Raw genomic sequence first — 13,368 nt, forward strand, 5'->3', positions numbered from 1 at the left:
AATTGTATATTACCATCTCCTGTATATCATAGACTCATACTATATATTTAGCAGCCATAGAAGTCCATAGAACATACCAATGTTTTTGCATTTTACTACAAGTCCTATAAAGTAGCCTTCCTTTTCACCACAGTATGAAACTATACACGCATATATACGTTAAAAACTGCTTGATGTGTAGTGAACAGAAAGCGTGCTTTTAGTATTGTCAAAGTAATTCTTCCATGGCGATACAGTTGAGATTGATTTAAAGGGTTGCACTGCATTCGCAAGCAACAATAATATAACAGTTACAATCCGCCAGTAAACCGAGCAAAAGAGTTTGCGAGCTGGAAACAGAAGAAGCTGCCATCGAACCATTTACGAGAGGAAAATGGAGAGAGGTCTACAGGAATTTGTCAACTGGGCAAGTTTTAATTGTTCTTTCATGTCAGCTAATATATTGGCCATGTCTCATGTTGTCCGGAACGAATAGACAAATCAATGCAATGATTGTAGTGAACGGGAAAAGGCTGCGGACAGCGGAAACAGCTCATCAGTCATGTGAGTTAAATGTTCTCTACGTCAGAACTCATCCGGCAACATGTTTCCATACCTCAGTTAGTTCATCAACTCTGTTTCGACAAAGACAAACACCGTCTCAAGCGAGCGTAAAAAACGTTTTTCTAACGCAATACTTCAAAATGTGCATAAAAATGGAAACAAGGCTGGTGAAGGAATGGTTGGAGTTATGTTTTTATATGATCGCAAGACAACAATGCTTGCTACTAGGCTTGCCGCGGTAGTCGGTGTTACATTACTTGTCCCCCAACGTTTACAGAAATAAAACCCATTTAGTTCATTTACGCATATCAGCGGCGTGTTTTCAATACATAGTCTGACAACGGACGCTACAAACTGAAAGTGAGAGTGTTTCTGCTCCGTACGGAGTCTCAGCTCAGAGCAGCAGGAGTCAGGTTTCACACACAGGACGAGAGAGAGTCGACACACGAGACGACGGCGGAGGATTTGGTGTCAAAACGAAAAGCAAAAGTGCCTATTTGGCAATATTTAAATATTTAAACGACGGTGGTGTAATGTAACAAAGTAATGAGGAGTATCTGTACTTTACTTGAGTTTTTAGATTTCTGTCAACTTTCATTTTTACTCCACTACATTTCCTAAATAAGACATATACTTTTACTCCGATACATTTCCCCTAAACATCTTGGTTACTATTGCAAGCAAGCAGGTTTGGTCAATCAGTGGTCGATCATTCACGTGATGGGCAAGTGCAAAGCGCTCTGAACGCCGTAGTTAAGTTTTGATTTCTGCTCAAGTCCAGGGAGCCTGCATGTCAGATCACACTACTTGCGACTACGAGGGAAGGAAAAACTGGATTCTGTTCTTTAAATCCTTAAAGTAGTGAAGACCTCGTTTTTCTCCAAGTGTAATGTAGCCTCCGTTTTGAAGGTGGCGTAAATGTTAGGAGGAATAAACTTCATAAATCTCAAAATTCTTGCTTTTTCATTAACAGCGTTTAACTGTACTTTTACTTTCAATACTTAAGTACATTTAATATAGGAAATATCAGATACTTTAAGACTTTTACTCTCTAATAGGTGACTTTAACTTCTACTAAAGTCATTTTCTGGTTAGGTGGCTGTATTTTTACTCCGGTGTGGCTTTCAGGTACTTCATCCACCACTGTTTAAACCCAATGCTATAACAGAAACATAACGTTAATGAGGCAATCGTCGTGCGTCGGTGCAGCAGCGCCAGGGGGACTACCTACAGACCCACAGCGAAAGCTGGACCGGAGAAGCTGGACACACCGCCATCCAGTGTTAAAACATCTCTATTAGCTGATCATAAGAAAATACCTACATATTCTGTCCTCAATGCAGGTTTGCATAGATTTTCAAAGTCTACTAAAATGAATGGAAACCAGCGGCTGCCTGGAAGGGAGAAAACACTATAGTATGCTTTGGAAAACTGCAGTAAAGTGTAGCCTCATAGGCTAAAATGTACAAAGGCACTAGTATGGCAGAAGGAAAGAGAAGCTGGCATGAAAATGTTTTTTTTTCTCTGTATAGCATGCACATAGTGTTCATGAAGCTGCAACTGTGACTATCTTCTTCTTACTGTTGTCATGAGACCAACAACTGATCATTCAATGTCCCTGATGTCCCAGATAAAACACAGAGGCACGTCCTTCATCTCTCTGTGGAAGAGCTCGTCAAACCTCTGGTTCTGGGCCACGGTGAAGTGATTCTTCCAATCGCCGATGGTGCCTGATGTTCACAGTACATGAAAGGAGAAGGAAAAGGTTGTAGTCATCCATCCTCACTCGGCCATGTAGCATTAGTCTGGATATATGACTCCTAAACCGGGGTTTGAACACTTCTGTGCGCCGTTACACCTTTAATCTACATCTCACAAAATGTTAAGGCTTCTGTCTAAAGCCAAGTCTGCCTTTAAAACCTTGGATCCATCATTTCGGAGTCATCCGTCATTGCTACATACTGTAGGCTAGGGGTGGGGGAAAAAAATCGATTATCCTATGTATCGCGATTTTTTTTGTTACAATTTTGAAATACATTTTTTTAATGCCAGAATCAATATATTTGCTTCATTTGAGTCTATGCGGAGGTAGAAGTAAGTTACCGCTTTTATTGTTGTAGTCTGAGTAACGTGACGTCATATCCGTTCCGTATCCGTCAACCAAAACAAACCGCAGCGAGCTGAAACTAGAACGTAGAAAACCCTGGAGGGTCTGCGTGGATACGACCTGCACCCTCACATGTTAAATCCAAAGTGGTAAATACTACACATACAGTAAAGTATGGAAACACTTTGGGTTTCACACATTGCAGGAAAAGCAGAGCTAGACATCACGGCTAAAGCTGCATGCTAACTCTGTCATGGACAGGAAACGTTATCGTATTGAGGTAACGTGCGGTCAAGCCGGCCGTCACTCTCATCTCTGTGGTCAAATGGGCCGACGCTACAACTGTAGAGCACCCATATACTGACATTTATATTAAATGCATTCAGACGGCCCCGATGGAGCTGATCATGGATGTATAAAGAGAACGGAGCTGACGGAAGAGCTAGAGACCACCTTGAAAAAGTTAGAGGAAGTATACACATGTGACTACGTCTGGGTTCAAAATAAGGTGTTAACAAAAGGAACTGTTTAAAATACATATATGTAAATAAGATTGATTGGATTATATTCATCAGAAGTATAAAACATTTCATGTCCCTTATAAATTAAAAAGAAAATAGCACTAATTTGTGAGAGAAATGTCTTTATTCTTTGATTTTTGGGTTGCTGGAAAAAACGTAATAATTCCTGACAATAACTGATATATTTGACTTCAGGATATCTCTGACTACATACATGCTGAAAATCAAATATTTTACTGTATTAATTTAGATATTTTCCAAAGTAAAAGTCCCTGGAAGTGTATGATTCATCTTTTCCCCATGGTCTAGTGTTAACAAAGTTAACAAAAATCGCAATAAATCGTAATATTGAATCTCAATACTTAAAAATCGCAATACATATCGAATTGGCACCCAAGTATCGTGATAGTATTGAATTAGGAGATAGGTGTATCGTTCCAGCCCTTCTGTACGCCTACATCATTTTGGAAACACAGCGCTGCACCTGTCTATTATCAGTTCAAACATTTCCAAAGATGTTTTTAGATGATTGTGTTATGATTTATTATTGTGAAACTTCTGTAACTCTTTGAGTTGACAGTTGAATACTTCTTGGTTCTGATTATTATCAATTAAAGGTCGAGCAAAGTGAGCCACAGCCTCGAGTTTCCTGTATGCATCTGAAGCAGTAAACCTCTCTTACCTTTCCTCATGAATCTTCCCTGGTGGTGGCTGAGCAGAGCACCTGGAACCTGCTCATAGTTGGCCTGAGGGATCTTCCTCATGTTCTTGAAGGTGCTGTGTTTCACCACATCGGCCAGCTGCTCATCAGTCAGCTCTTTACCCAGGAACAAGGAGATCCTCTCCACTGCGGACTGCAGGTCCTAGACAAAAACACAGCAGCATAAACGCTCTATTTTCAAAACCATTTTTATAGAGTGATACTTCTTAACAGTATGACATGACAGCGTATGTACAGATTGAAATGATTTATTCTCCTACTTGAATCATTTCTTCATACGTGATGAACAGCATGTTCATATCATCCTTGTGCGAGTACCACGTCTTAACGTGCTCAAACCAGCTGCCCCCAAACACTGCAATGAACAATGCACAATGTTACCACCGCACTGCAGACATTTCATCACGAGCTGAGAGAATAAACATTGTCTGTGCAAACATTAAAATGTTTGCACAGAGAATATTTATTCTCTGTGCAAACAGTTTGTGAGTGACAGACGAAGAACGTACCGTTTCCTCTCATGAATTTCTCAAAGAAGTCATCGAAATCCTTCGGAGTTTCCAACATGTTTGCAACTTTGTGGAAGTAGAAGTAAGACACGAGGACATCTTTGGGATTTCTTGCCACGTAGATCACCTAAAAGAGGAACAGTCTGGGTATCAACAGTTTATAACTCTATCCTGTTTATGGCGACTGACAGACTTTTAAATTCCTTTTTGAAATAATACATAGGCTAAATTCAATCTGTAACTGTGCTGTATGTTCATGCCAAAACCCTTCTGGGGCCTGAAATTGGCCTCTATGGGTTAAATGGGATGATTTAGGCGTGTACCATTTCCTGCAGCTACAGGGCAGGAAGTCACAAGATCAACTACAACAAACAGCAGGATGAAAAGAGAGCATGAGATCTGATCAAACTAAAACAGGGTTTCTGTTAGTTGTCACTGACTTATGACAATATTGTGAATTTGATACGGGTCATTTAAACAGCATATTATGTTTTGATATTCTGAATTAGGCCTTATAGTATTCCGAAAGGAGCATTTTCCGATTAAGATGTGAGATATCAATTGGGGCTTTTACAGCAGCTTGGGACACCCGGCCTCTTGCCTGTTGTGCACAAACCACCTAGCTCACAGTTTGCAGAGATGCATGTGTTGCGGTGCACAGAATGATGTCACACATCTGGTGCTACACATTTAATTAAAATAACACTTTAGGTTCACAATCGCCACACTGTGTATTCTGCTTCCATCGTGTACACAGAGATTCTCGTCGGCCCAATTCCAATCCGCCCCCTAACACTCTCTTTGCGCGTTCGCATGGAGGGTCCGCCATATTAAGTGCCATCCCAAACCAATTAGCGGGGAGTGGAAGTGGGTTATAAAACCCTCCAACAGCGAGCCTGCATCGATGCCGACTTAACCAGGTGACTTGACCACGTGCAATGCCGTTTTGTGTTCGTCATGGAACACGATCCAATGTCAGTTCCATGTGACTACCGGTACAAACATCAACTGTAAACTGTTCAAACTAAGACAGACTTTTAATTTATTCTACTTTGCTGTCATACAGACGTCAACAACTCAAAGTAAATAGATTGTATTTGTCTAGTCTAGAAAACAGTGACATGTTCATTTGATTGTAAAGTGTTGTATACGGAGCTGCTGTGATGCAAAACAAATTTCAGACCTGTCTGGCAATAAAGTATTATTGTATTATCGTATTATCGTATCTATACATGTAAGGGATAATGTACAGCGAGCCGGTCTTTGTGGTGCAATAAACCTCGACAGGACGATGCCGCACTACACACTGCTAAAAGGATGTGGCCATATGTGGCCCAGACCACCTCTGAATGTGGTCTGAGTGATCGGATCTCAACGCGTCCTCAATGCGTCTTGAGTGCACCTGTACTTAGAGCGATCACTCAGGACGCTTGTTAATATTATATAATTCTGAACAGGGCCTTTGTGCATATATCTCAGGAAACATCAATGCCTTGAAGGATATTTGCAGAGTCTCTGTCTTAAAACAACATTCACATGCACATATGTACATTGAAAGCACTGTTGACTTGCACTAATGACTTATCCTAATGTTGACTTGCGGTAATGACTCATCCCGGAGTTCAACTGAAACTAATACGAGGCTTCAGCAGCTGAAGCCTTCTATTAGTTTCAGTTGAACTTTGGAAAGTATTTATACACAGAGTATGAATGGCTGCATGGAAACGGGAATATTAGTGGAATACTGATTTCCATTAACCATGAAAAATGTCCGAAAAAAAAAGTCTGAAAAATGTCCGAAAAAAAGTCTGAAAAATAACCCCCCAAAAAAAGTCTGAAAAATGTCCGAAAAAAAGTCTGAAAAATAACCCCCCAAAAAAAGTCTGAAAAATGTCCGAAAAAAAGTCTGAAAAATAACCCCCCAAAAAAAGTCTGAAAAATGTCCGAAAAAAAGTCTGAAAATGAACAGCTTAGTAGGAATATTGTCTTTGATAAGGGCAAGAAACAGAATATTTTGTGCATGAAAACATTGTCACTGTTAGCTCTGTCAGCACTGTTGCCGTTGTTTGCACCGTTTCTGTGATAAAATTTCAAGTTGCAGCCATACTCCTTCAAACACAGCAAGATGACATTTTCAATGACTTTATCCTCCTACTCTGAGGTGATCTGTGTTTTCCTCCTGTCTCTCTTTTGTTTTGCCTCCAGCTAACGCCGTTACATAATCAAGATGTCGGCACTAAAAGGGTCTAGACTGCTTATAAATATTAAATAGGGGGACCTAAAGAATAGTCTTTTTCAGTGTGTAGGTGAACCTGAGAGAGAGCTGACCTTGCCCTTCTGGCTCAGAGCAGCAGGCATGAACTGGAACTGCAGATGGCTGACCCTCTGCCTGGGTGACGGAGCGGTGATGAACGTCTCTCTGGTGCCATTCAACTCTATCCAGGGGACGAGGTCAGCGTTGGAGTGGTTGTTGACCTTACTGATGGCGGTCAGATCTCCCTTCGCCTCCAGGAGCAACATGATCTGCTGCATCCAGATGGTCCCTGTCAAACAGAGCAGACGGACCTCATTTCCATCTCCCAGACTCTGTGTGTACAATGGCAGCAATTAGGTCAGCCGTGTGTGTGAGTACACCTCTCCTGTTCTCTGAGTGGAGCTCTGCCCTGATTCCTCCTCGTGTTTTGTGTTTTCACAATACGCTCTTGTCTAGCTGATCATTTGATACCCCTGCTCTCGGCTGAAATCAATTTGCAACACACAAAAGAGCACGACATTCATGTGTACATACTAATCAGCCTGGTTCCTTCCTCTATGCTGAGAGCTCCAAGAATCACGCTGACCTTAAGTGAACTCCCACTGCAGCACAACAGTGTATCTGGTGGAGGAAACTGTACTAGCGCCTCCTCCGAGGCCCTGTTTACACCTGGCATTAACATGTGTCCTGGGTCAGCCGATCGCATGTGGACTGCTCGAAGTACGTCAGTTCACACCTGCCGTTAGAATACGTCTCCACATCGAGTGACTCCTTGTGATCGGATCTCACTTTCCCGCTCTGTATGCAAATGAATATAAGTACATTTTTGTTTGCAAAGACCAAATGATTTTAACCGGTGAGAAGCAGCGATGCACTTCTCATGGCTAGTCTGCCGGAATTTAAAGGCCCTGACACAATAAGCCGACTGTCGGCCGTCGGCGAGTGTCTGTTAGCATCGTTTTTTCGGTGTGTCCCGCACCGTCGGCTCTAGTGAGCAAGCCAACGAACAGGCCAGACAAACTCGGCAAGTGGTTTGAGTGATCGGATCGCAGTGCATCTTGTTGGTCGTTTAGCAGCGTCCATCTGTGATCGGCCATTCTAAAACAAAGTGTAAACAAAGTGTAAACAGGGTCTGTGTGTGACAGAGGAGGACTCTTCCATCTTTGTTTCCCTCTCACCTGATTTTGGGTATGTGACGGCAAACACATCAGAGTCTCTGATCTCCAGGTCGTAAATCTGGTCCACATCGTCTGGATCATGAATCCCGCTGATCAAGTTGAATCCTTTGTGCTGCACCAGTTCATGGTCAGGAGTCTTGACATCATTGACGTCCATGATAGCTAAAGCAAATTAAAAAGACAAGTGCTCTGCTGAAAGTGACAATCGGTCCTGGTTGACATTTGTATTTGAGCATAAACAATGGAATTGTGTTCAGAGTGTATCAGTCTGGAGTCTTTTCATTGATACACAAACATAGAAATAGAATGGAAACAATTATCTTGGTGCCTTCAAATGGGGTCATTAATTAATTGATAAAATGTGACATAAATTGATATTTCTGTTTTAATTTGCTTCTTTATTTATTTATCATTGTATTAATTCCCTTATTTAGTTATTTACTCTTCTATTTATTTTTTTTTTATTAATGTATCTATTTATTCATTATATATATATATATATATATTTATTTATTTATTTTTAAATGTTTCTATTTTTTTCATATTTATTTTTAAATGTATTTATTAATTAATTATTGTTTTTAATTTTTTAATTTATTTATTTTTGCACTTATTTTTTATTTATTTATTTTTCTGTGTTCTTTTCTTTATACATTTCTGCCTCATTATGCAAATGATGGGGCTGTCACTCAACGTGTGTCATCATGTAATTTATGAAACAATGTTCACCTCAATTTTGTCAAATAATTAGTGAACTGTTCGTCATAACTGTTTTATTTATTCAATATAAATAATGAAACATTATTTAAAAGTTTTCTGAATTTCCTCTTTGGATTTATAGAATATGATTTTACAGGGCAAACATTTCCAGAAGAATTAAATCCTCAGACAAAGGCTGAAAATGTGTAAATAATAAAATAATCATTCAACTAGTAATAATAATATATGATTGAAAAAAAAAAAAAACTTTCTTGGGGAGAACCCTCAAACCCACTATCTCTCCTGGTACGTTTTATTCCCTGTATAAATTCAGAGTGTGTTTCTGTATAATGTGGAGGAGCATCGTGACTGGGACACTGCTCCTGAAACCTAATTATAGGCCTATAGAAGATGCATAGCCTAAGTATAATAATATAACAATAAAACACTTACTACACAAACAATTCAGTTTGATTAGGACACATCCTGCAGATGTTAGTGGTACTGGCTTTGGATTTAATATATTGGCTTCATAATATCACATTATAAATCCCAGAAAATGCAAAAAAAAAATCAAAAAATCCCATATTAGTCTAATTCCCCCTATGTATGATGTACTGTGTGGTAGTTACAGTTACAATGTGGAGACCGTTATAGTTGTCATTTAAGGCTCCATATTAATAACATGGCATCATTAATCATCACTCAGCAGCAGACAATCATAAACTGTGCAAAAGTGGTGAAAATGACTGTTAAGAAGGATCTAAAATGCTGCTCCTAATGGCCAAGAAGAATGAGTTAAAGAGCAGAAAGCACTGCGCATCCTGTCCAGATGTAAAGTTATCAACATGTTGCTGCCTACCTGCTGCTGTCTCTTGTGTCCGCTGCTGAATGAACCCGGTTCAGTGTGTTTGTGGTCCTCCTCTCTGCTACCAGCAGGACTCAGGCCTACATAGCCCGTCTCAGCCCACTTTATACCAGTACAGTACATGTAGGTCCCGGCGGACCCGCCTCTCCTCGTTAGATGAGACCTCGAGATGCGCATCGGCCGCGCGCTGTTACGCACTGAGGACAAACAAAAAGAGAACAAACAGAGAGCTTCCCGTTCTCACAACACCGCACCTCAGCTCACCTCAGCACATCCACTCATGACAGGAGGGAGGAGGAGGAGGAGAGGGGAGGAGGAGAGGAGGAGAGGAGGAGAGGAAATCCCAGCAGGTCACTTATCAGAGCTGTCCCCCAGCTCCAACCCGCCGCAGGAGACTGATAACAGGACAAACCTCACTGTTTATGCAACATCACAACCAAAACAAGGCTCTGATGTTACATAAGCTGAGACTGCATATTTCACAGAGTATATGCAGAACACACAAACACAATAGGATAAACAGTCCAGGACAGCGGTTCTCAAACGTTTTGGGTCCAGGGGACTCCTTACAGAGCCTTACCAAAAGTAAGTCTATTCAAGTGTGCTATTAGTGTTCTTCTTTTAAACTTAAAATAAGAGAGTATGCTTTCAGTTTACTTTTGATGTACGTATCAGGGATATACATAACAATTAAATTAAATTATACTTAAGTATACTTGGCTTATACCAACGTGTATACAGAAGTCTATGTGTACTTGGCAAGTATACAAAAGAGTCCAAGTATACTTGGCTTATACCGACAAGTATACAGAACAGTCTAAGTGTACTTGGCAAGTATACAGAAAAGTGTAAGTGTACTAGCAAGTATACAAAACAGTCAAAGTACAATTGGCAAGCATACAGCAAATTCCAAGTATACTTGCCTTATACCAACGTGTATACAGAAAAGTCTAAGTGTACTTGGCAAGTATACAAAAGAGTCCAACTATACTTGGCTTATACTGACAAGTATACAGAAAAGTCTAAGTGTACTTGGCAAGTATACAAAAGAGTCCAACTATACTTGGCTTATACTGAGAAGTATACAGAAAAGTCTAAGTGTACTTGGCAAGCATACAAAATAGTCCAAGTATACTTGTCTTATACCGACAAGTATACAGAAAGGTCTAAGTGTACTTGGCAAGCATACAGAAAAGTCCAAGTATACTTGGCTTATACCGACAAGTAAACTGAAAAGTCTAAGTGTACCGGTCAAGTATACAGAAGAGTCCAAGTATACTTGGCATATACTGAAAAGTAATGTATTATATATTCTCTTATAAAGTCTCCAAGTCCGAGCTGAAATAACCCTGATGACATCATCAGTGTTATTCTATTTATTTATTTATTTTGGCCCGCCACCTCCCTCCGTCTTCGGAGGACTAAATTTACTTTGTTTTTATTCTTTTTCAAATTAGTAGTCAATGAGGGGGAAAAAAGTGATAATACTAATAATAATCATAATCTTAGTCAAACAGTATTATATTATATAAAACAACAAAAACACAAAAACACAAAAAAGCAGGGGCGAATAAGGACACAAGTCCTTGAAAACGGATAAATATCAACAATGACAGAGAGCAATGAGCTGACAGACATAAACGTTTTGACAGGCTGAGTACTGTAGTACTAAACTAGCACTAGTACTAATGAAGGGGTTTGACACTTTAAAAATAACTTCAAAAGGAAACTAAATATCTACAAGTTGAACTAAGTTCAACACAATTCTAAAACACAAATCCCCATCAAGTCAGTTGAGGCACATCTGGACATTTTCCCACATTCCTTTTTAAAAATATCTCTCTCCAGCTGTTTGAGGGACTGTGAGGGAACAACAATTTACGTCAAGTCCAACGACAGATTCTGTACTGGACTGCATGTCCAAAAACCTCCCACCCACTACTGTCCCAGCTGAAGGAAGTGGTTCTGACTGTTTGCCCATGAATGACCTTTACTCTGAGGGATATTCAATCAGTAAACTGGCTTTTCTCTGTTTTATATCAATGTGAACTGATCACTTCGGTGATTTTGGACTGTTGCTGACTGATTTGAACAAAACACCGTGTGATGGTCTTTCTTTTTAAAAAGACTACAAGATTAACTAATCAGTAAAACACTTAGATTCTTTACTCCTGTCCATTTACTTAATCAGAACAGTCTTAAAGGGGAACTACGCCCATTTTCAATAGTCCATGTTATTCCTCTGGTCTAAAACAGTCAAAAAACTATTAGTAAACATGAACAACTCTCTCCCAAATCCAAAAAAACTAGAGTGCAAAACTGTGAGAAACTAGATGTTCTTTTTTTTCCCGCCATGTTTCTACAGAAGCGCAGAATGGACAAACCAAACACTGGCTTTCATGTTTTTACTAGGGCTCTCAATCGATTTAAATATTTAATCATGATCAATCGCAAATTAATCGCACATTTTTATCTGTTCAAAATGTACCTCAAAAGGGAGATTTGTCAAGTATTTAATACTCTTATCAACATGGGAGTGGGCAAATATGCTGCGTTATTAGAAATCAATTAACAACACAAAACAATGACTAATATTGTCCAGAAACCCTCACAGGTACTGCATTTAGCATAAAACAATATGCTCAAATCATAACATGGCAAACTGCAGCCCAACAGGCAACAACAGCTGTCAGTGTGTCAGTGTGCTGACTTGACCATGACTTGCTCCAAACTGCATGTGATTATCATAAAGTGGGCATGTCTGTAAAGGGGAGACTCGTGGGTACCCATAGAACCCATTTTCATTCACATATCTTGAGGTCAGAGGTCAAGGGACCCCTTTGAAAATGGCCATGATCGTCTTTCCTCGCCAAAATTTAGCTTAAGTTTGGAGCGTTATTTATCCTCCTTCACAACAAGCTAGTATGACATGGTTAGTACTGATGGATTCATTAGGTTCTGTAGGTTCACTCTAGCTACAACCTAAAAATCACAAATTGTGTTAATGCGTTAAAGAAATTAGTGGCATTAAAATGAATTTGCATTAACGCGTTATTATTGCGTTAACTTTGACTGCCCTAGTTTTGACGTTACCTGAAGGCCACCATAGTTGTCCGACACGCTTGTGAAACTGCGGTAACGTGAGCCGCAGAGTGCAAAGCCGTGGTGCCGCCAGGTGCCGTCTGACTTCCGTTGCTCCTACAGTAGTGTTATTATGGTAAGGATGGCCTCTGAGCGAGGCGAACAGCGTTCCCACGGTTTTGCATCCGGTGGCTCACGTTACCGCAGCCTTGGAACGGGAAGAGTGAGCGGAGGGGGTACTCTGTTGGTTGCAATCTGCAACCGCACCATTTGATGCCGCCAAATCCTACACACTGTACCTTTAAATGCAGCTTTAATTGTCTTCTTGATAGTTTTACCAGAAATTTGAGGTCAAGGTCTCCCCCAGGAAACTGTTCATCGGAGGAAGTGTGTGTGGAAGAGCTCCTCTGCATCTTTCCCCTGAAGGTTAATGTTTTATTATATAAAGCTGTAATCATTTTTTTATGATGTTAGTGGAGGTGACTGGTCCTCCTAGAAAACACTACAGGAAACCCTGAGCAGCTGTTGGACCCCCTGCTGTATTTAGTCTAAAATCCCTCATCACGCCTTGGTTACACACACAGATTGACCCCATTCAACTTCTCATGTGATTCCTGCAAACACAGATGGCTACTGAGTGATGATTTAAGTGTGTCATGGGAAAGAGGGAGAATCACTTATGCAATCAAATATTTGAGGTCTTACACTTGTACTTAGTGCGATTCTCTGACAGCCAGATGGATGAGGACTCTGCGTGTTCCTTGTTGGGCAGGGTTCTTTTAAAGACAACCAGGGTTGTTGTGCTCCTCTCGAACACATTAACCATTAGCTGCTTACTGTAAATAACTGGATGACATTGAGTAGCACAAAGTTTACTAAGAAAGCAA

At 40.2% G+C, this 13,368-nt stretch overlaps 1 protein-coding gene across 2 annotated transcripts; it reads right to left on the reverse strand.

Annotated features, from left to right (window-relative positions):
- Nucleotides 1-1,103: 1,103 nt before the first annotated feature.
- On the reverse strand, nucleotides 1,104-10,116 carry LOC119496397 (amine sulfotransferase-like). Of its 2 annotated transcripts, none has more exons than XM_037783670.1 (7): nucleotides 9,395-10,116; nucleotides 7,834-7,995; nucleotides 6,730-6,944; nucleotides 4,402-4,528; nucleotides 4,153-4,247; nucleotides 3,854-4,034; nucleotides 1,104-2,273 (listed from the first exon to the last, which is right to left on the reverse strand). In XM_037783670.1, exons 2-7 carry the CDS (start codon nucleotides 7,988-7,990, stop codon nucleotides 2,149-2,151), a joined length of 900 nt encoding a protein of 299 aa, XP_037639598.1. In that variant the 5' UTR covers nucleotides 7,991-7,995; nucleotides 9,395-10,116; the 3' UTR covers nucleotides 1,104-2,148. The 2 variants fall into 2 exon arrangements, with proteins under 2 accessions (XP_037639598.1, XP_037639599.1); XM_037783671.1 differs by lacking the exon at nucleotides 9,395-10,116 and having other exon boundaries at nucleotides 1,104-1,937; nucleotides 2,125-2,273; nucleotides 7,834-7,990.
- Nucleotides 10,117-13,368: the final 3,252 nt, after the last annotated feature.

Source organism: Sebastes umbrosus, chromosome 11, assembly GCF_015220745.1.
Source record: "Sebastes umbrosus isolate fSebUmb1 chromosome 11, fSebUmb1.pri, whole genome shotgun sequence".
Lineage (NCBI taxonomy): Eukaryota > Metazoa > Chordata > Actinopteri > Perciformes > Sebastidae > Sebastes > Sebastes umbrosus.